Source organism: Schistocerca americana, chromosome X, assembly GCF_021461395.2.
Source record: "Schistocerca americana isolate TAMUIC-IGC-003095 chromosome X, iqSchAmer2.1, whole genome shotgun sequence".
NCBI lineage: Eukaryota > Metazoa > Arthropoda > Insecta > Orthoptera > Acrididae > Schistocerca > Schistocerca americana.
This window is the reverse complement of record NC_060130.1, coordinates 922,703,608-922,727,870: the sequence shown is the minus strand read 5'-3', so window position 1 is coordinate 922,727,870 and position 24,263 is coordinate 922,703,608. Positions and strand designations below refer to the sequence as shown.

Below are 24,263 nucleotides of genomic sequence, written 5' to 3'. Positions count from 1 at the left end.
GCAGTAACTGGCATAATGTACAGGTATAGCTGTTATGTATGAAGGAGTGACAATACGCCAGTCAGAATTCGTAAGCAAAAGAGTGTGAGGTTTTTGTTATGTTAGTTTTACGTGATAATGAACTTAAAAGTACATTTAAACGCCAAGAGCACAAAAACTAGTTTTAGAGAAATGTATAACTGCAGGCAACAGTCTGTCGTTTCAATGAAAACACTATTTTTTTTTTAACTTTTTGGCTTCGTTTCCTGTTTCACCTTGGTTAAAGCCGGATTTATTTTACTTTTTTACGTGCCTTTAACAATTTCCGTATGTTTGTCGTAATTCTATATTTTTGACAAAGAATCGTCCCTTCCATACGCTCTCTAAGATAATGTTCGGAAAAGAACGTGTGGAAGCACTACGAATTCCACACGTCTTTTACGAGGCAATCGTGGGAAAGCGTTTGTAGTACGTAGCTCGTTTTCGGGTTCCAAGTGCTTTCTCTAGTGGACGTAAAACACCTCCGCCTCCAGCAGTAAACTTTAGCGCCACTGCAGCGAAATTATCGTTTGGTTTAATGACAGAACAACCAGCGTAAAGTCTACTGCTGCTCCTTCCTTCACAAAGATGTTCCTTCCGTAGACAACGAGAGATAAACCTATAAGAATTCCCTGTCTCAATGAGGAGTCGTAGTTTCCGACGTCTTTGTGTGTCTGCTTACCACAACCGGGCCTTTTGTAAACGTATCTGGAAGTTCTTAAGAACCAAATGCACGGAAAGGAGAAATACTAACTTTTCTCGAGGTAGACATGAAATGTATTCAAGCCACAATGGCTGTTTGGTCGATCGTCAGATACAGTTCCAGGTGTCACTATATACGTACCCAAGAGATTGTTACGATTGGTGAGTACTTTGCTGTACACCAGGAGATCGCCTGGGCAGATCTGCATTGGGGGGATGACCACGATGGAGCTGCGGCGAGTTCGCTGAGAGTTGTCTGAACCCCTGCAAGCAAACAAGACATTCAAGGATTGAAACTAGTAGGTCTATAATTAGCTAAAGTTATAAATAAATTAAAAGGAATTAGATGTAACTTATTCTACATCTTCCTGACAGAATAATGGACCAGAACTCTAAAATCCAGATTTGTAAGTTTGACAGCAGAGATGTTGGTGAGGCCCTGTCACACATTTCTATTAACATTTTTCGTCCATGCTGCCGTTGGTATGACTAGGTAGTCTAGGGATACCATCGTTGGTAGACGGCGGAGCGGCAGATGAAGCGATGTTGGCGTTTCAGCACTCCACGTGTATTGGAGGTGTAAAACCTAGCGCCGTCACTACGACATAAATAGCAACTAGCAAGACTGGTAGAGGTACGCTGGGACATCACAAAATGACAGCTTGGACTATGGACATCGCGACACCCTGGATCAACACTGCCATTCACCCGCCTCTGGACTAGCTGTCGCTCTGCGTGTCCCCACAAGTGTATCCAGCAGTCGTATAGATTACAGAAGGGTATGAATAGACTGAAATGAATTACGTAGTGGCAGTTCAATACACACTCCTGAAAACAGCAACAAATATAGAATTCTTATCCTGTTCTTCCATATGGGGGGGAGTAAACGTTTTTAAAACATCGTTTCATCCTGTTTCACCAACCACACTACATGGGAGCTAAAAAGAGTGTAATGCATTGCCAAATTTATCTAAGAGACCGTTCAGGCGACGAAGTGTAATCGAAATTAGATAGGAAAAGTACTGGAGCCTATCAAATACAAGTGCTACATGACAAAGGGAAAATAAATGTAATTGTCGAGAATATGTTAGCCATTTTCCAGAAACCCAACAGAAACAGAAAGGACTAGAATGCGCCAATGTGTGGGAGAATATGGGCAACACCATATTAGAATCCTGAACATCTGAGCCACAGAATGTTCATTTGAGTCAGTTTTTCTTGATGGAAAGAAATACTTCTTCTTAGAAGACATGGTACTGTAAATTTATCAAATTTTCGAAAAATATTTTGGAGAAACCATTTTAATCAGATGCACCTTGTCTGTTACTGATGGTGAGCCTGTTTCGGCTACTTCTGATATATTTGTAGTGTATGTAGTTCTTACGCATTGAATAAATTGTACATTGCTAAATCAAAGACTTAGTATTTACAGTTTTATGTGTGAGATGTTAACGCTGAAACAGGAAGATTAATACTTGTAGCGAACTCTTTCGAAGAACTGAGAGATAATTATTTTTACACGCACATTTCTTCTGGAACTAATCATTTTAACTGCCTTTGTGTTTAGACAATATCTCCCATCATGTGACTGTCTCTGATGCAGTAGTTACGTTAGTGAAATCAATTTCGCACGCACTGGCAAGACATGCAAAATTCGCTGCGGTAATGGTAAACTGATGTTACGCACTGTACAGATTCAGACAAGGCGCTTTACGTAATAAATGCGTTACTGGAAACAATGTTAGGATTGTGTCATCTACATGTCTTTTTTACGAGTATATGCAAGTTTTTTTGAGAAATATTACGAAAAAATTTCCCCCTGTGTTTCTGATTCCTTAGAGAAATTTTAATGAATTAGGTATATCATTATATCTAAACATTTCATATCTGTGATGTGCGTGAAATAGAAAATCATAATTTGTTCGCTTATTAACAGGAAAAATCTATTAATGTTTTCTTCTTGCGAGTAGATACATATTTAGAAAACAGGGGAGAAGTTTTCCCTGAAGCTACGAATTCTGATCTATACACCTTGGCAATAAAATTTAGTTTTGAGTGATGACTCTGTCGTAGACTTCAAAGAAATTATACGTAAATACTTCAAACCAGTGTGAACAGCTCTCAGATACGTCTGAAAGTTAAGAAGCAATTAACACGTTGGTAACGTAAAGATATTTGACGTGTGAAAGGCGTGGCGGTACCGTTAAAAGATATTTGATTATGGAAATTAACCGCTCCGTATGTCCGGGGCGATAGGGTGGTGGTTCATTCGGACAAAGGTTACGCGACCGCGCAGCCTCAACAGTTTTTGTGCTGACCACACAAAACAACCTGCAGTACCAGAATGAAATTAATCAATGATAGTTTCAGGGAACGGAAGGGTATACGACACTCTTCTGGTATCAAGACTTAGAAACTCAGAAACATACAGTGTATAATGTACTCTGGTGGAAGTTGCAAAAGGTGATAGGAGCGTAAACGTATAATACTGGATCAAAATATTTTCTGTAATTTCTCAGAAAGGGGCGAACTTTGGTATAAATGGAAGCGATAGGTATCTATAAAACAGAGACAGTTTATTTGAGTATGGGGATCGAGGCTGACAGAAAGCTGGAGGGCAGTGGTAGAGTTCAGCAGAGACGAACTGCAAGAGGCTGACGAACACATAAAAGTTATTTTTTTTTAGTAATGACATATAAAGCTTCAAAATGTACACGAAGATTTTGGATGCTTAATGGCTCCAGTTCTCTGGAACTGCAGGAAATTTAATCGAATCCTGTGGCTGAAAAGACATCTCGTTGTTATTTATCTTGCAGTTTTGTGCGATATTAAGGCCAGTTATCGCATAATTTTGATTTATGATTTAGGGTGGCAGAGACTGCTTCCCCAGCAGAAATCATACCTTTTGGAAATAAGATAGTCAGTCGATGCAGAAGAGTGGTTCACGTATTATACACTTATTTCTATGTTAGATGTAATCAATTCTAGTAAAATAGAATATAAGGAAAGTTTGGAACCCCTGATTCGTATTAAGAGCACAGAAAGTAAGGCACCACTTGATTATTCCTTGCTCCCTGGTTTTTGTTTTTAGTTATTGTATGACAACGTCTGTTTTATAGAATTCCGCCTATGACGTACATGTATGAATCACATGTATTTTGATATTACTTTACGTTATTTACAAACAGACCTGGAAGAAATTTTAAAGATTTTAAGATTTTAGTGTAGACTTTTTCATTTTTCCGATTGCGGAATCTGAAGCTATGATTGATATCACATTACGTGATTGTATCAAAAATAAACAAAAGGGGTGTATAGTTGTAGCTGCCAGTCAGTCAGCATCAGTAAGGATTTTCACTAGCTTTTGTGCGCCAGGTGATCCTGCTGTCATTAAATCGCATAAATCCGCTATAAGCTAGGTGTTCCGTAGGGACGAAGATATGATATAAACGAGGAGACGTATTTTTCCAGGAGTAGGGCCGCAGTTATGACACTAGGAGAAGGATAAGTTGCCCTCCAGTTAATTTCTTCTAGAAACATGTCGATAAGTAAGAAAAAGTGTGTAACTACTGACAGAAACTTCGAGAAGCATTTACTGTTACGCTAAGACAAGTAAAAACATAAAGAAACAGAAATGACTATGTGTTTGTGTATGTTTATACGTTCAAATAATCATTTGCAAAAGACATCTGCACAAAATATCCACTTCATTATTTCAACGAACTTCGTGAACTACTGACACTAGGAATCAATATTACTTCGGCTAAAGTTTACCTTCTGATAATACACTCACAGTTCATATAGGGACTGTGCGTAAGTTCCGTAAAAGAGAAGCACGTACGAGGAAGACTAACGGATTTCCGCAGTATGATTACATTATTTAGATTCTCTGTTTCAGCATATTGTATTTTGGAACAGTAATAAGCATGCAGCACTAGCCTGAATGGAGTCTCAGAATCAGGGGATTTTTCTGTCATCTGCACGCGTAAGCCTTGTATTGGGTCATATATTGTGACGGAGTAGCCACGACACAAAGCATAGTCAGACCAGTTTGTGATCAATTTGAATCTGTCATTTAGTGAACGCTAGAGCTTTGGTCGAAAACAGTTCCATTGTGGTTTGTTTGTGGGAGAGATTGCGCGTTCAACGAAAGACAGATATCTACGATGTTGTTCCCGGCTCTCAGAGCTCCAATACCTCTAGTCACATCTTTCCATATCACCTGCAGTGTCAAGGAAGCTGCTCGCTAACAAATTATTCAGTAATTATTGAAACCCTAAATTCAAATTTAGTTTTGACTCAGGCAGTTACGATCTGACATACCGGATCGAGCAGCAAAATTACGAAACTTACTCCTACCAACGGAAGAGTTTAGTGTGCCGAATACTGTGACTCTCAGGGGTATTCGCGCATCGCTAGTAATTTCCAGTTCCCTTTAAGTGGAGGTCTGCAGCTTCTTGCCAAAAGTCTCGGAAATTTCAACAGATATGGACCAGTTACAAAAAAAAAAAAAAAAAAAAAAAATGATTTCAGTGACACTGTTTATGTCTGTGTTCCAATAATAGTATAGTATGTGTATTACTGTTCAGACTAATTATGTGTTCCTTGGCGACAAGGGAGCATTAGCTGTGCCATAGCGGGAGTACCGCAAAACAGGCACGGATCGTTCCATTTTAGAAGATATCAGTTTAAATATCCGTCTAACACAGATTATTCCACGAACCGCTAATAATGCCCCTAGAATGCCGTTGTCCAAATCCATTGATCGAATTAGACGAAAAACTCAGCTTAACTCGCACAGCGGAGATAGCTTACAAAACGCACGTTTGACCTGAACATTACTCGTCAGTTCAGCACACGTACCAAATAATATTTACCTAGAACATCCAAAGAAGAGCAACGCGTTTCGTTACAGGTTCATTTAGTAGGCACGAAAGCGTAACAGAGACGGTCAGCCAACTTCAGCAGCAGACGCTGCAAGAGAGGCGTTCGGCATTGCGGGGTGGTTTACTGTTACTGTTCCTAGAGTGTACCTATCTAGAAGAATCAACCAATATATTGTTTCCGCTTGCGTATTTCTCTCGAAATGAAATCCGTAAAGGTAAATTAAGAAAAATTCGAGCTCAGACGGATTCTTACCTGCACTCTGTTTTCCCGCGAACCTTTCTCGAGTGGAACAGGAAAAGGGGGAAGTTCAAAAATGACTCTGAGCACTATGGGACTTACCATCTGTGGTCATCAGTCCCCTAGAACTTAGAACTACTTAAACCGAACTAACCTAAGGACATTACACACATCCATGCCCGAGGCAGGATTCGAACCTGAGACCGTAGCGGTCACGAAAAGGGGGGAAGTAACTGTGCTTCACGAAGTGCTCTCCGCCAACAAACGTAAGGTGGTTTGCGGGCTGTAGATATAGTTACTGATGTAGAAATGTAGATACCAATGAAATTAAATAGCTCTGTAACTTCTATACGATCTACTGCTCCACCCACTGTCCAACAAGCGTTACCTGCCATATGCAACTCAACTGCCACTTCTGAACTACCACTTCTGCCAAACAGAATCAACAGCAGGTCCTACTACACGACTGTGCACGACCAGGCTCCCACGGTAACTGTCCTCTGTCCATCAACCATTGCCTGCGCCCCGGGCTTCAAGTTATTCTATTTACTCCCTCTCGTCTGATGTCACAAATCGATGTCAGAACATGTCTCTCAGTTACAACGTAATTTATTAAAATTATTCACAATTCTTCTAGGTAACAGATGGTGTCACATGCGCGCTTATGTAACAAGAAAATAAAATATAAATGGCTGATTCTACGATAATTGGTGCTTGAGATACATTCTATTAAATATTGTTCCTAAAGTGTATAATTTATGGTCCAAATAAATGTGTGTAAATGACGATATATTCACAATTGATCGGTGCTGTTCTGAAAGGAATTTGTCATCTCTTTCTCAACTTGTGTTATCATCTTATCGTAATGTACATATATAGTTTTATAATAAGTCATCATCAACTTATCTACAATATATCTGAGTGGATAGCATCTTCTAATCCTGATACTTAATTCTAACAAGCTACTGCCTCGCGCTGTTGCACCTATATCAGGTATCGCATGTAAATTCTGTGCAGCTCATTTGGCATCCTTCTGTCACAATATGATTAATATTAATATAGATACAAATTTATAACTGCCAGCACACTTCATATAATGCTAAAAATCTAATAAAAACAGACTACGACAACGCGATCGAGACTGTTTTTAAATTTTATTTTCTTATTTTTTATTTTTAGCATTTTATACCGATCGCTTTACTCCAGTTACACAATGCTTTCTAAAATTTTGGACTTAAAAATAAATCAAGTATGTGTGAAATCTTATGGAACTTAACTGCTAAGGTCATCAGTCCCTAAGCTTACATACTACTTAACATAAATTACTCTAAGGACAAACACACACACCCATGCCCGAGGAGGACTCGAACCTCCGCCGGTACCAGCCTCAAAGTCCATAACTGCAGCGCCCTAGACTGCTCGGCTAATCCCGCGCTTTGCACTTCATATAACATAACTTCCAAAGTAATTCTTCCAATCCAGTGGCGTTGCCAACAGTAATTCTGTCCTTTTAGTCTCTTCATGTTGATATGTCTGCCTATTACTTGTTTTATCTGCCATCTATAGTTATATAGTACCTCAGTATGAATATTTTCTATCATCTCCTACACTTTACCGAGCCCAAAACGGCAGTGATTTTTGCATCCAGATTACTGGTCTTAAAAGGTATTTTCCCTGCTGTTTCTGCCGTTTCCTGCCCTCTGCCCGCAGTCGCACACTACCTGACTGGACCCTCGCGCCAGTTTCTGGCTTACTAGAGCTCACCAGAACCGCACATATGCAGCATACAACATCAGTTATATGTCACACAAAGCATTTATACGTATATATATGTTTTAAAAATTCCCCTTCAATTATGGTTTCTACGTCCAGTATTTATTTATCCCCATTCCGACAGAACGCGTCCAAATTACGTTCCAATTATGGCAGATGGCTTGCCCTTCGTTTCAAGATTCACCTTCTCAGACATCAGATATACACTTTCTCATTCCTAGCAGTCGTCAAAAAAATCTGATTTTTTTTGTCTGCAGTTAATACCATTCGTGAACTGCACGCAGAAAAAATATCTGTGCGACAGAATTTTTGTGTTACAGAGTAACTCCAGAACTGTGTTCTCTGGATATTATCTACGAGTCAACAACGTAAACTTAGTCTGCCTATTAAGATTTCAGTCCAACCATTTATAGACAGACAAAACTCGCAGACGAATGCATACTATCCATCTAGTTTTCTCAGTCATTCTCAAAGTCTACTACAGCTTAGAACAGAAACTTCCTGGCAGATTAAAACTCTGTGCCGGGCCGAGACTCGAACTCGGGACCTTTGCCTTTCGCGGGCAAATGCTCTACCAACTGAGCTACCCAAGCACGACTCACGCCCCGTCCTCACAGCTTTACTTCCGCCAGTACCTCGTCTCCTACCTTCCAACCTTCGCAGAAGCTCTCCTGCATACCTTGCAGAATTAGCACTCCTGGAAGAAAGGATATTGCGGAGACATGGCTTAGCCACAGCCTAGGGGATGTTTCCAGAATGAAATTTTCACTCTGCACGGAGTGTGCGCTGATATGAAACTTCCTGGCAGATTAAAAATGTGTGCCGAGCCGTGACTCGAACTCGGGGCCTTTGCCTTTCGCGGGCAAGTGCTCTACCAACTGAGATACCCAAGGAAGCCTTACTGCTGCACCTTTAGTATACGACGAGCGTACAAAGAAATTTACAGGCATAACATGCAATTCATCCACATCGAATCATTGCCTATAAATACATTCCTGTACGTGTCCTAATCTCCTTTATCTTATTCCCACGGTAGCTTCGCTAGATATACAACGCCACAATGGCATCAGAATGCATACCGTTTTGCGAGAGACCCACTGACGGTAATAAGTAAATAACTAAATAAAAATAAAAATCCACGCTAAGACGGAGTCGCGTGATGTAAACGAAGGTTGGTAGGTGTGGTTGTACATCTGAAAGATGATGTCTACACAGATTTGGGGCCAGTCATATAAGAGTGAAGCTAGTAGCGTCACTAAGAGGTTGTTGATCAGGTTTGTTTTAAATACACGCTGTAACGATGATGAGCGTTAGTTACTTTTGAGATTGGACGTGGTGAGTTAACGTTAGTCGAGAATGCTTTTAAGGCGACAAAGACACCATTATGAACACCACACTGAGCTTGAAAGAGGTCACGTAAAATGGCTACGAGCAGCTGGATGTTACTTCCGCAATAGGACAGAAAGACTAGGCGGGAATGTAGCCACTGTGCCCCGCCGGATTAGCCGAGCGGTCTAGGGCACTGCAGTCATGGACTGTGCGGCTAGTCCCGGCGGAAGCTCCAGTCCTCCCTCGGGCATGGGTGGGTGTGTTTGTCCTTAGGATAATTTAGGTTAAGTAGTGTGTAAGCTTAGGGACTGATGACCTTAGCAGTTAAGTCCCATAAGATTTCACACACATTTTTTTTAACAAATCCCGTCCGCATGTCACCTAACTAACATTACACTCTGACCAACATGTAACAAAAAATACCACTACAAATATGCGCACTACCCACCGCTCTAGCCGGAATATGATATCATGATCAACTCACTCTCGAATAGCGCGTGGTGTGGGGATAAAAATGGCCAACACTGTGATTAAATCCTAAATCTTTCCCTTATTCCTACAGTAGCTCTGAGTTGTGCTTGGTTGGACGAAGCAGCTACAACAGTGTAAATGATTCAGTGGATAGTGTGTGTTGGAAGCTCTGTGACGCTGTTAGAATCGAATTACGTCGGCATATCTCAATCTAAATATGACTGTGTACACTGATGAAAAAAAATCGCAACACCAAAAAATTATTAATGTAGAGTAACTTCGGGAACCCATTTTTCTAGGTAATATATTTAAGTGACTATCACTGCAAGATCACAAGTTAATGTAAGCAAAATTGCAAATGTGAAATGCTGGTACATTAATAACCGATGAAACCGCTAGAACGTTGATCGGAAGCATGCAAACGTATCTGTGTTGTACCTGGTCGGCCAATACAGGGTACTCGATTGGAGATAGATTTCAGCAAATCAGTCTGAGCCCGACATGTGCATTCTACTTCATTTCGCTCCAGATACTTGAAGCTAGTAATGACAAAAGATCGAATGGCTCTGAGCACTGTGGGACTTAACATCTGAGGTCATCAGTCCCCTAGTACTTAGAACTGCTTAAACCTAACTAACCTAAGGACAACACACACATCCATGCCCGATGCAGGATTCGAACCTGCGCCCGTAGCGGTCGTGTGGTTCCAGACTGAAGCGCCTAGAACCGCTCGGTCACAGCGGCCGGCGAGTAATGACAATGTATGGGACTTCTAGTCCTATTGGTGTCCAATAGATTTAGTTACTGTTAGGTCAGCTTCCAGCCTCACCACAGGTTTTTCCACGTGCTTGTAGACAACCCCATCACCCGCGAGAAGAAATACGCAGCAAACCGCTGTACAATGCACATTTTGGTGGGGGGGGGGGGGGGGGGGGGGGAAATCGCGCCAATATTATCGTCTACGCTTCCATGCCACTCTCACGTACTGATGGAGTAATAAATGTCTGCCTGTGTACCTCCATACGTACCCTAATTCACACTTATGTTTCCGGGAGAAATACATCGTCTTTCCCAGATATCTTTTTTTCCATTACATGTTCGACAAGAGTATGCCAGCCTATATGGTCCCAGCACCATCCACATGATGCTTTTGCGTCGAAGATCAGCTACGTAACACGAACAAATGGGAACTCACATGACTGGTAGACAATGACTCTCGTATGTAGTACTGAGCTGTCGAAGCGATGTTACTGTTCACCAGAACGTATCATTCAACTACAAACGGATCTATACGCGATCATGGCTGACTGTGACCTGAAATTTTGTTTGGAAATTAAGAACATATGGTGGGTGAGATACGAAGGTGGGGTCGTTCAAATAGACTGGTAGAAGTTGTGCGCCAAACTGACATTTATCGAGGGGCAGTTGATGGCCAAATACAGCACATTCTGTCTCAACATTCCTGTCTTCGACAGCAGCAGTGTTAGTGCATCAGTGCTCATTGAGTTTTGTGTTTCTACGTCAAAATTAACAGTACGAGAGCCATCACAGAGCGTATTTCTAAGGCATCAAAGTGTCGTGATCATATGTGGTTTGAAGTGCTGCAGTGGAGTGAGAGTAGATCTGTGGCACTGTCTTGCTTAAGGTGGCGGGAACATTGACAGGAATCACAAATAGCACATCTCCTCGTCACTCAGACACTCTAAGGTCAACGAACGTTCAATGCAGGGTAGTATACTTACTCCAACAGGTTTTAAATGCAATTAATACGGAATTAAATTCAGACAATTAAAACAAAAAACAACTATTTGCGAAATACTGTCATGTAGCTTCCTAACGTCTGTAAATCCTATTTAAATACGACATTAACCAACGTTCCACTAAAACTACAACCTTCCATACCACATACATTCATACACACCTCATTCTGATTTTTTAAATTTGATTAGCTTATGGCGAATAGTCAGTTATCCACTCAATCTCACTGTATTCTATGGTATATAGACTACCCTCCTAATTTCGAAATGTGATTTGGTTATGAAGAAATACTCAGACATCCAACAGAGGAATGGAATCAGACGTTTATGCAACATAGTTTCCAAATGTCTGTCAGCGCTATTCATGTACAGTGATGCTGTGTGGTACACCCTCCCACCATTTAACAAATGCTCCGTTAAAACTACAGTATCCGATACCAATAATACGCATATATACTCCCTCTTGATTTCAAACTGTAATTTGCTTACGAAGAAAATGCATATTCATCCAGTGGAGCAATGGAATCAGATGTGTGTAACACAGTTTCCAAAAGGCTGTCACGGCTACATAAGTACAGTGATGCTATGTGTGGTACTTCCTGCTATCATTAACAGATATTAAACTACAGTCTTCTAACTAATGGAACAGTGCTGTCATCATATGACAGAGTTTTAAGAGAATTAGCAAGGCTGTGCGACTTGGCTGGCGATATGTACACCCAGCCTCACATAGGGAAACAAGGTAGATGCAGATGCCATATATCGAAGATTCATGAGAATGGATTGGTGTATGTGTGTGGGAAGGGGGCGGGGTAGGCAACACACTGACATAAGGGAGGCAGACATGAGATCTCTTTTCCGCTTCTTCTTAATGTTGTCAGCCAACATATTACTCCTTCCCACATACATCTACATCTACATCTACATCTATACTCCGCGAGCCACCTTACGGTGTGTGGCGGAGGGTACTTATTGTACCACTATCTGATCCCCCCTTCCCTGTTCCATTCACGAATTGTGCGTGGGAAGAACGACTGCTTGTAAGTCTCCGTATTTGCTCTAATTTCTCGGATCTTTTCGTTGTGATCATTACGCGAGATATATGTGGGCGGTAGTAATATGTTGCCCATCTCTTCCCGGAATGTGCTCTCTCGTAATTTCGATAATAAACCTCTCCGTATTGCGTAACGCCTTTCTTGAAGTGTCCGCCACTGGAGCTTGTTCAGCATCTCCGTAACGCTCTCGCGCTGACTAAATGTCCCCATGACGAATCGCGCTGCTTTTCGCTGGATCATGTCTATCTCTTCTATTAATCCAACCTGGTAAGGGTCCCATACTGATGAGCAATACTCAAGAATCGGACGAACAAGCGTTTTGTAAGCTACTTCTTTCGTCGATGAGTCACATTTTCTTAGAATTCTTCCTATGAATCTCAACCTGGCGCCTGCTTTTCCCACTATTTGTTTTATGTGATCATTCCACTTCAGATCGCTCCGGATAGTAACTCCTAAGTATTTTACGGTCGTTACCGCTTCCAATGATTTACCACCTATGGCATAATCGTACTGGAATGGATTTCTGCCCCTATGTATGCGCATTATATTACATTTATCTACGTTTAGGGAAAGCTGCCAGCTGTCGCACCATGCATTAATCCTCTGCAGGTCCTCCTGGAGTACGTACGAGTCTTCTGATGTTGCTACTTTCTTGTAGACAACCGTGTCATCTGCAAATAGCCTCACGGAGCTACCGATGTTCTCAACTAAGTCATTTATGTATATTGTAAACAATAAAGGTCCTATCACGCTTCCCTGCGGTACTCCCGAAATTACCTCTACATCTGCAGATTTTGAACCGTTAAGAATGACATGTTGTGTTCTTTCTTCTAGGAAATCCTGAATCCAATCACAAACCTGGTCCGATATTCCGTAAGCTCGTATTTTTTTCACTAAACGTAAGTGCGGAACCGTATCAAATGCCTTCCTGAAGTCCAGTAATACGGCATCAATCTGCTCGCCAGTGTCTACGGCACTGTGAATTTCTTGGGCAAATAGGGCGAGCTGAGTTTCACATGATCTCTTTTTGCGGAATCCATGCTGGTTATGATGAAGGAGATTTGTATTATCTAAGAACGTCATAATACGAGAACACAAAACATGTTCCATTATTCTACAACAGATTGACGTAAGCGAAATAGGCCTATAATTATTCGCATCTGATTTATGACCCTTCTTGAAAATGGGAACGACCTGCGCTTTCTTCCAGTCGCTAGGTACTTTACGTTCTTCCAGCGATCTACGATAAATTGCTGATAGAAAGGGGGCAAGTTCTTTAGCATAATCACTGTAGAATCTTAAGGGTATCTCGTCTGGTCCGGATGCTTTTCCGCTACTAAGTGATAGCAGTTGTTTTTCAATTCCGATATCGTTTATTTCAATATTTTCCATTTTGGCGTCCGTGCGACGGCTGAAGTCAGGGACCGTGTTACGATTTTCCGCAGTGAAACAGTTTCGGAACACTGAATTCAGTATTTCTGCCTTTCTTCGGTCGTCCTCTGTTTCGGTGGCATCGTGGTCAACGAGTGACTGAATAGGGGATTTAGATCCGCTTACCGATTTTACATATGACCAAAACTTTTTAGGGTTCTTGTTTAGATTGTTTGCCAATGTTTTATGTTCGAATTCGTTGAATGCTTCTCTCATTGCTCTCTTTACGCTCTTTTTCGCTTCGTTCAGCTTTTCCTTATCAGCTATGATTCGACTACTCTTAAACCTATGATGAAGCTTTGTTTGTTTCCGTAGTACCTTTCGTACATGATTGTTATACCACGGTGGATCTTTCCCCTCGCTTTGGACCTTAGTCGGTACGAACTTATCTAAGGCGTACTGGACGATGTTTCTGAATTTTTTCCATTTTTGTTCCACATCCTCTTCCTCAGAAATGAACGTTTGATGGTGGTCACTCAGATATTCTGCGATTTGTGCCCTATCACTCTTGTTAAGCAAATATATTTTCCTTCCTTTCTTGGCATTTCTTATTACACTTGTAGTCATTGATGCAACCACTGACTTATGATCACTGATACCCTCTTCTACATTCACGGAGTCGAAAAGTTCCGGTCTATTTGTTGCTATGAGGTCTAAAACGGTAGCTTCACGAGTTGGTTCTCTAACTATCTGCTCGAAGTAATTCTCGGACAAGGCAGTCAGGATAATGTCACAAGAGTCTCTGTCCCTGGCTCCAGTTCTGATTGTGTGACTATCCCATTCTATACCTGGTAGATTGAAGTCTCCCCCTATTACAATAGTATGATCACGAAACTTCTTCACGACGTTCTGCAGGTTCTCTCTGAGGCGCTCAACTACTACGGTTGCTGATGCAGGTGGTCTATAGAAGCATCCGACTATCATATCTGACCCACCTTTGATACTTAACTTAACCCAGATTATTTCACATTCGCATTCGCTAATAAGTTCACTGGATATTATTGAATTCTTTACTGCTATAAATACTCCTCCACCATTGGCGTTTATCCTATCCTTGCGGTATATATTCCATTCTGTGTCTAGGATTTCGTTACTGTTCACTTCCGGTTTTAACCAACTTTCCGTTCCTAATACTATATGCGCACTATTTCCTTCAATAAGAGATACTAATTCAGGAACCTTGCCCTGGATACTCCTGCAGTTTACCAATATTACGTTAACTTTTCCTGTTTTTGGTCTCTGAGGACGGACGTTCTTTATCAACGATGATAATGTCCTCTCTGGTAAGCCGTCAGGTATTTTATCGTTTCGCCCAAGGGGGGGTCCCTCTAACCTAAAAAACCCCCGTGTGCACGCCACACGTACTCTGCTACCCTAGTAGCTGCTTCCGGTGTGTAGTGCACGCCTGACCTGTCTAGGGGGGCCCTACAGTTCTCCACCCAATAACGGAGGTCGATGAATTTGCAACCATTATAGTCGCAGAGTCGTCTGAGCCTCTGGTTTAGACCCTCCACACGGCTCCAAACCAGAGGACCGCGATCGACTCTGGGCACTATGCTGCAGATATTAAGCTCAGCTTGCACTCCGCGTGCGATGCTGGTTGTCTTCACCAAATCAGCCAGCCGCCGGAAGGAACCAAGGATGGCCTCAGAACCCAAGCGGCAGGCGTCATTCGTTCCGACATGTGCTACTATCTGCAGCCGGTCACACCCAGTGCGTTCAATAGCTGCCGGAAGGGCCTCCTCCACATTACGGACGAGACCCCCCGGCAAGCACACCGAGTGCACACTGGCATTCTTCCCCGACCTACCCGCTACCCTACATAAATCTCGTAAAGTGACTGCAATGAGAAATTTAGGAGCTAATACGAAAACTTTTACCGAGGGACGTTCAGCAGCAGAAGTTTCACCTTCTGTTTTCTCGAGAAATATGTTAGGGTAGGATAGGAAATAAAGAAAGGCGATACTACTATTGCGTCGAACATTTATATCTCGATGGCTGAATTTAATGACTGAAAAGTGGTGTCATTCACGAAGGAGGAGCCCTTGTATATTAAAAGTGGTTGGTGCTCATCTCATATTAAACTGCACTGTGAAGGTATCGAATAAAAAGTAAATGGTTTCTTAATAACTCTTTTTACTTTAATGTAAATGTGCGACCGATTTAGCACAACCAGTTGGTGACGAAGGGGCCACTTCTTTTTCCTCTATATTTGCAATCATGCTACGGACTATGGTACACGAGTAACTCGTCTTTAGACACTTTACGTTATCTGTAAATCATGCAGCGAAAGACAACGTTCTTCCGTGAGTTTTATGCACGTATAAATCGATGGACTGGGATTTTAATATGACTCTGAGCACCATGAGGCTTAACATCTGAGGTCATCAGTCCCATAGAACTTAGAACTACTTAAACCTAACTATCCTAAGGACATCACACACGTCCATGCCCGAGGCAGGATTCGAACCTGCGACCGTAGCAGTCGCGCGGTTCCGGACTAAAGCACCTAGAACCGCATCGCATCCGCGGCCGGCGGATTTTAATAGATAGACTAAATTTTCATTGTTGATTTGTAGATGAAGTCCTATAACTTAAAGTGGCGGTATTGCTCTGTAGTTCAAAAATTTTAATCGACCTACAGAAATTCTTTCCACCCGCCAAAAAGAGCAAATGAATGTACCGGCAACGATAGCAGGTTCTACCGTATATTTGTTATAGTTACTGTCCGTTAAATGCTGATTATGTCATAAATGACGCTGGGGAACTAGCCTGGTGCAGTTTGTAGCATCAATCTATATACACATAGGTTTCCAGGGTTTTTCTCGATTACTTGTGGAAGAAAATGTTGAACATCGCTAACACAGAGCTGACCTGTAATTTATCATTTTCTTGCAGTTGCTCAGTTATGGGCTTCTACAATTATTATCAAACCTCTTCTAAGTTGTAGTAGAAACTTTGTGAGTGACTGAGAAGACTGGTTGGAAAGTGAACATTCGGTTTTGTCCGTCTATAAATGGATGGACTGAAATCTTAATAGGCAGACTAAGTGAACGTTGTTGCCTCGTAGATAAAATCCAGTGAATAAGGTCATGGAACTACTCTGTAACATAGACATTTTGACCGACAGACAGACATTTTCTCTGTGTGTAACTTACAAATGGGATTACCTGCAGACGAGAAACAAATATGCTTGACGACTGCTAGGAGTGACAAAGTGTGTGTCTATTCTCTGCGATAGTGAAATTTGAGACGAAGGGAGAGCCATACGCCGTAATTGTTACGTATCTGGAACACATTCTGTCAGAATGATGGAAAATAAATATTGGTATTGTCAAACCGTTATTAAAGTGAATTTTGTAAAACGCATGGAGTCATATCCCTTTGAAACATAAATGCTTCGTGTCACACAGAACTGATGTACTCTGCATATGCGTTGTTAAGATGTACGCTGTGCGCTATGGCCATGACATTACTACTCGTTTACAAAGTGTAGTACAGATGACGTAAAAAAGCTTATTGCTCATGTCTTGCAACGGTGAAAATTGTGTCAGAGTGATGGGGTACTAAAAACGTTTATTTTCATTAACTTAGAGACAAATTACACTAAAAAACATTTTGTGAGTGTTTGTGAATTTAAGACAGGCTGTAGCCATGCTGTCTACATCTACATCTACATCTACATCTACATGACTACTCTGCAATTCACATTTAAGTGCTTGGCAGAGGGTTCATCGAACCACAATCATACTATCTCTTTACCACTCCACTCCCGAACAGGGCGCGGGAATAACGAACACCTAAACCTTTCTGTTCGAGCTCTGATTTCTCTTACTTTATTTTGATGATCATTCCTACCTATGTAGGTTGGGCTCAACAAAATATTTTCGCATTCGGAAGAGAAAGTTGGTGACTGAAATTTCGTAAATAGATCTCGCCGCGACGAAAAACGTCTTTGCTTTAATGACTTCCATCCCAACTCGCGTATCATATCTGCCACACTCTCTCCCCTATTACGTGATAACACAACGAGCTGCCCTTTTTTGCACCCTTTCGATGTCCTCAGTCAATCCCACGTGGTAAGGATCCCACACCGCGCAGCAATATTCTAACAGAGGACGAACGAGTGTAGTGTAAGCTGTCTGTTTAGTGGACTTGTTGAATCTTCTAAGTGTCCTGCCAATGAAACACAACCTTTGGCTCGCCTTCCCCACAATATTATCTATGTGGTCTTTCCAACTGAAGTTGTTCGTAATTTTAACACACAGGTACTTAGTTCAATTGACAGCCTTGAGAATTGTACTATTTATCGAGTAATCGAATTCCAACGGATTTCTTTTGGAACTCATGTGGATCACCTCACACTTTTCGTTATTTAGCGTCAACTGCCACCTGCCACACCATACAGCAATCTTTTCTAAATCGCTTTGCAACTGATACTGGTCTTCGGATGACCTTACTAGACGGTAAATTACAGCATCATCTGCGAACAACCTAAGAGAACTGCTCAGATTGTCACCCAGGTCATTTATATAGATCAGGAACAGCAGAGGCCCTAGGACGCTTCCCTGGAGAACACCTGATATCACTTCAGTTTTACTCGATGATTTGCCGTCTATTACTACGAACTGCGACCTTCCTGACAGAAAATCACGAATCCAGTCGCACAACTGAGACGATACCCCATAGGCCCGCAGCTTGATCGAAAGTCGCCTGTGAGGAACGGTGTCAAAAGCTTTCCGGAAATCTAGAAATACGGAATCAACTTGAGATCCCCTGTCGATAGCGGCCATTACTTCGTGCGAATAAAGAGCTAGCTGCGTTGCACAAGAACGATGTTTTCTGAAACCATGCTGATTACGTATCAATAGATCGTTCCTTCGAGGTGATTCATAATGTTTGAACACAGTATATGCTCCAAAACCCTACTGCAAACCGACGTCAATGATATAGGTCTGTAGTTTGATGGATTACTCCTACTACCCTTCTTAAACACTGGTGCGACCTGCGCAATTTTCCAATCTGTAGGTACAGATCTATCGGTGAGCGAGCGGTTGTATATGATTGATAAGTAGGGAGCTATTGTATCAGCGTAATCTGAAAGGAACCTAATCGGTATACAATGTGGACCTGAAGACTTGCCCGTATCAAGCGATTTGAGTTGCTTCGCAACCCCTAAGGTATCTACTTCTAAGTAACTCATGCTAGCAACTGTTCGTGTTTCAAATTCTGGAATATTCCATTCGTCTTCCCTGGTGAAGGAATTTCGGAAAACTGCGTTCAATAACTCCGCTTTAGCGGCACAGTCGTCGGTAACAGTACCATCGGCACTGCGCAGCGAAGGTATGGACTGCGTCTTGCAGCTTGTGTACTTTACATACGACCAGAATTTCTTCGGATTTTCTACCAAATTTCGAGACAATGTTTCGTTGTGGAACCTATTAAAGGCATCTCGCATTGAAGTCCGTTCCAAATTTCGCGCGTCTGTAAATTTTAGCCAATCTTCGGGATTTCGTGTTCTTCTGAACTTCGCATGCTTTTTCCGTTGCCTCTGTAACAGCGTTCGGACCTGTTTTGTGTACCACTGGGGATCAGTTCCATCTCTTACCAATTTATGAGGTATGAATCTCTCAATTGCTGTTGCTACTATATCTTTGAATTTGAGTCACATCTCGTCTACATTTGCATAGTCAGTGCGGAAGGAATGGAGATTGTCGCTTAGGAAGGCTTCTAGTGACACTTTATCCGCTTTTTTAAATAAAATTATTTTGCGTTTGTTTCTGGTGGATTTGGAAGAAACGGTATTGAGCCTAGCTACAACTACCTTGTGACCACTAATCCCTGTATCAGTCATGATGCTCTCTATCAGCTCTGGATTGTTTGTGGCTAAGAGGTCATGTGTGTTTTCGCAACCATTTACAATTCGCGTGGGTTCGTGGACTAACTGCTCGAAATAATTTTCGGAGAAAGCATTTAGGACAATCTCGGAAGATGTTTTCTGTCTACCACCGGTTTTGAACAAGTATATTTGCCAATATATCGAGGGAAGGTTGAAGTCCCCACCAAGTATAACCATATGAGTGGGGTATTTATTTGTTACGAGACTCAAATTTTCTCTGAACTGTTCAGCTACTGTATCATCGGAGTCTGGGGGTCGGTAGAAGGAGCCAATTATTAACTTAGTTAAGTGTAACCTCCACCCATACCAATTCGCACGGAGTATCTACTTCGACTTCACTACAAGATAAACCACTACTGACAGACACAAACACTCCAACACCAATTTTGCCTAACCTATCTTTCCTGAACACCGTCTGAGACTTCGTAAAAATTTCTGGAGAACTTATTTCAGGCTTTAGCCAGCTTTCTGTACCTATAACGATTTCAGCTTCTGTGCTTTCTATTAGCGCTTGAAGCTCAGGGACTTTCCCAGCACAACTACAACAATTTACAACTACAATTCCGACTGTTCCTTGATCCAAGCACGTCCTGTATTTGCCATGCACCCTTTGAGATTGCAGCCCACCCCGTACTTTCCCGAGGCCTTCTAACCTTAAAAAACCGCCCAGTCCACGCCACACAGCCTCCGCTACCCGTGTAGCCGCCAGCTGAGTGTAGTGAACTCCTGACTTATTCAGCGGAACCCGCTTCGTGGAAGCAGAAGCGCAACATACGCAAGCTCTGGACTTATAGTTGCGCGACAAAAGTGTCCAGAATTTTTTTATGACACTACAAGAGACTAGAAAGGCAACATCTCACAGAGGCTTGACCGCAGAGTAGGACAGAGGAACGCGCCGTCTCGAGGTTAAGGGGACATCTGCTTGCTGTCGGTGGCGAGGCAGCCAGTTCCACAGTGAGTGGAGCACCCTTAGCTCTTGAATAACCACGTAAAACGAGTTGTCGGAAAAGCAGATACCAGACAAAGTCATAGGAAGAATCTTAAGAAAATGTAACTCATCCACGAAAGAAGTAGCTTTTAAAGTGCTTGTTCGACCGATTGTTGAGTACTGTTCATCAATCTGGGTCGCTTACCAGGCAGGAGTGACAGAAGAGATGGAGAGGATCAAAGGAAGAGCTGCGCGTTTCGTCACGGGATCGAATGGTCGGCGCCAGGGCGTTACCGATATGCCGAATAAACTGCAGTGGCAGACTCCGCAAGAGAGGCGTTGGCATCAAGGAGAGGTTTACTACAGAAAAATTGAGGCAGTTTTTCCGTGAAGAGTCAGACAAAGTGTTACTTCCTCCAACATACATCTCGCGAAACGACCACGATGAATAAATTCGAGAAATTAGAGTTAATACAGAGGCTTAACGACAATCATTCTTCTCACACGCCATACGCGATTGCAACAGGGAAGGGGGCGATCAGCTAGTGGTACTAGAACTACCCTCCGCCACACATCGTCAAGGGGCCCCCGGAGTTTTGATGTAGGTGTGTATGTAGCACCACATCTCAAACGCTTCGATTCACTTCTGTTTAGGCTTTCCCACGGTCCATGATTCGCCAACATGCAATGCCATGCTCTAAACGTACATTCTCAGAAATTTCTTCCTCGCTTTGAGCCCTATGTTTAATACTACTAGATTTACTTTGGCCGGGAATTCCCTCTTTACCTGTGCTAGTCTATTTTTTTATGTCCTCATTGGTTCGCCCGTCATAGGCTGGTTTGCTTTCAAGGTAGCAGAATTCCATAACTTCATCTACTTTGTGATCACCAATTCTGATGTTGAATTCCTCGCTATTCTCATTTCTGCTACTTCTCATTGCTTTAGACTTCCTTCATTTGACCCTCCATTCATATTCTTTACTCATTAGATTCTTCATTCCACACAACAGATTTGTAATTCTTCTTCACTTTCAATGAGGACAGCAATGTCATCAGCGAATCTAATCACTGATATCCTTTCACCCTGATTTTTAATCCCGCTGTTGAGTATTTATTTTATTTCCGTCATTGATTTTTAGATGCATGGATTTAAAACAGGGGCGAGAGACTACGACCCTCTCTTTTCCTCTTTTTAATCCGTGAAATTCTTTCGTGGTTTTCTGATCTTATTGCTCCCTCCTGAGTCTTGTACATACCACACACTGAAGCGCCAAAGAATCTGGTATAGGTAACGTATTCAAAAACAGAGATATGTAAACAGGAAGAAGACGGCGCTGCAGTCGGCAACGCCTATATAAGACAACACGTTCTGGCGCAGTTGTTACATCTGTTACTGCTGCTACAATGGCCGGTTATCCAGATTTAAGTAAATCTAAACGTCGGATTATAGTCGGCGCACGAGTAATGGGACATAATGTCTCCGTGGTAGCGATGAAGTGCGGACTTTTCCGTACGACCAATTCACGTGTGCAGCGTGAATATCAGCAAACCCTTAAAACATCAAATGTTCCACATCGCTGCGGTCGGAGAAAGATCCTGCAAGAACGGGGCCAACGACGACTGAAGAGAATCGTTCTAAGTGAGAGAAGTGCAACACTTCCGCATATGCTGCAGATTTCAAAGCTGGGTCATCAACAAGTGTCAGCGTGCGAACCATTCAACGAACGTAATCGATATGGGGTTTCGGAGCCGAAGGCCCACTCGTGTACCCTTGATGACTGCACGACACAAGGCTTTACGCCTCGCCTGTGCCCGTCAACACCGACTTTGGACTATTGATGACTGGAAACGAGTTGCCTGGTCGGACGAGTCTCGTTTCAAACTGTATAGATCTTATGGACGTGTACGGTTATGAAGATAACCTTATGAATCTGTAGACCCTGATTAACAGCAGGAGTCTGTTCAAGATGGTGGAGGCTCTGTAATGGTGTGGGCGTGTGCAGCTGGAATGATATAGGACCTCTGATACGTCTAGATACGATTCTGACAGGTGACACGTACGTAAGCATCCTGTCTGATCACCTGCATTCAGTCATATCCATTATGCATTCCGACGGACTTGGGCAATTCCAGCAGGACAATCCGACGCTCCACAGGTCTTCTTGGAAGAAAGCATATGCGGTAACATAGGTTAGTCACAGTCTGGGGGATGTTTCCAGAATGAAATATTCACTCTGCAGCAGAATGTGGACTCATATGAAACTTCCTGGCAGATTAAAACAGTGTGCCGCACCGAGACTCGAACTCGGGACCTTTGCCTTTCGCAGGCGTGTGATGTACCGAATGCGCTACCCAAGCACAACTCACGACTTACATCCGTCAGTACTTCGTCTCCCACCCTCAAAACGCAGGAGAACTTCAGGGAAGTTTGGAAAGTAGGAGACGAGGTACTGGGAGAAGGAGAGCTGTGAAGGCGGGTAGTGAGTTGCGCTTGGGTAGCTCAGTAGTCTGCAACCGGCAGTGCTACGGAGCAGTAGTGCAGCACCACTGCCCCGCTAGCAAGGCACGTGTCGCGTGTTCTGTTTACTTGAGCCGCTACTAACTGCCGTCATCCTTGTACAGCGGTGACCAAAATTAAAGCAACAAACAGAAATGTTGCAAGGTAAAATAGTATAAACATGTGATACTAAAGTAGAAACAATGTAAAGATTGTAGAACGTAAGCAACTGCAACATGCATAACGGCAGACATAATTGTTCTTCGCTTTTTCCAACTTAATGGATTTGCAAACACATTCCGACAACTGATTAATGTGACCACCTATGGAAGCAATACAGACCTGATAATGACAGAGCATTCCCTAACTGATGTCATCAATCTCTTGTTGAGGCAATAACACCCATTCTTTTGGTAGAGCTGCACGCAAATCTTAGAGAGTGGTTAGTGGATGCTGACGTGAAGTATCTCGTCTCCCTACTGCATATGATTGAAATCGGGAGAGCGAGCCAGGCATGCATTATCTTCCGTTTCCTAGAAAACATCAACCACCCGTGCTCTATCAATAAGAAATCTGGGTCCATAGGATCTCGCTACAATCGCGCATGACGTCCCAAGATCTCATCATGACACTGATAATAGTTAAACATTGTCGATTCACCCATACGATTTCATGAATAGGTATTCTATTGATCAACATAATTCCTGCCGACACCACTTCGGATCGTCCTCGATATCGGTCCCTGTCCACGATGTTTGGGTCCCGAAATCGTGTGCCACGTTCCATCCACATGCGAATCCGTGGAGAATCACTCTCCAGAGCAAATCGGGACTCATCTGTGAAAAGAACATTGGCCCACATTTCGGCCGTCAAGTGGCCTGTTGACAATTCATTCCAGACGTTGCCTCCTGTGAAGACGCGTTACAGATACACATACAGCAGGTCTCCGACAATAAGAGCCACTCCAACGAAGCCTTTTGTTCACCGTTTGCCTCGAATCAATTCGCTCAGTGGATGCTGCGAGATCGGATGCCAGTTGCTGTGCAGTAATAAGGCGGTACCGTCGTGCCCTTAAAGCCAAATAAGGTTCCTCTCTGTCCGATGTCACACGCGGTCGGCACTGCTCTGGTTTTCGGGATACAGTTCCCGTCTCTGTAAACTGTCACCACGTTCGAGAAACAACAGAACGACTCCGACTGCTCTGCTTCCATTGGCTTTCCACCGCAGAGAGTCTGATAGGCATCTTCTCTGTGCCATACTGCACCTTCTGTGACTGTGT

At 42.6% G+C, this 24,263-nt stretch overlaps 1 protein-coding gene and 1 non-coding gene across 2 annotated transcripts in view; both read right to left on the bottom strand.

The window, feature by feature from the left end:
* The window catches only part of LOC124556400, a 720,172-nt gene that overhangs the window by 258,355 nt on the left and 437,554 nt on the right, over window positions 1-24,263 (bottom strand). Inside the window, exon 5 of the mRNA XM_047130362.1 lies at window positions 863-984. Within this exon, the coding sequence (XP_046986318.1) occupies window positions 863-984 (122 nt within the window). The remainder of the gene's footprint in view (window positions 1-862; window positions 985-24,263) is intronic.
* Window positions 8,137-8,211, bottom strand: Trnas-cga. Its single transcript has one exon. It is a non-coding gene; the product is annotated as a tRNA-Ser (tRNA).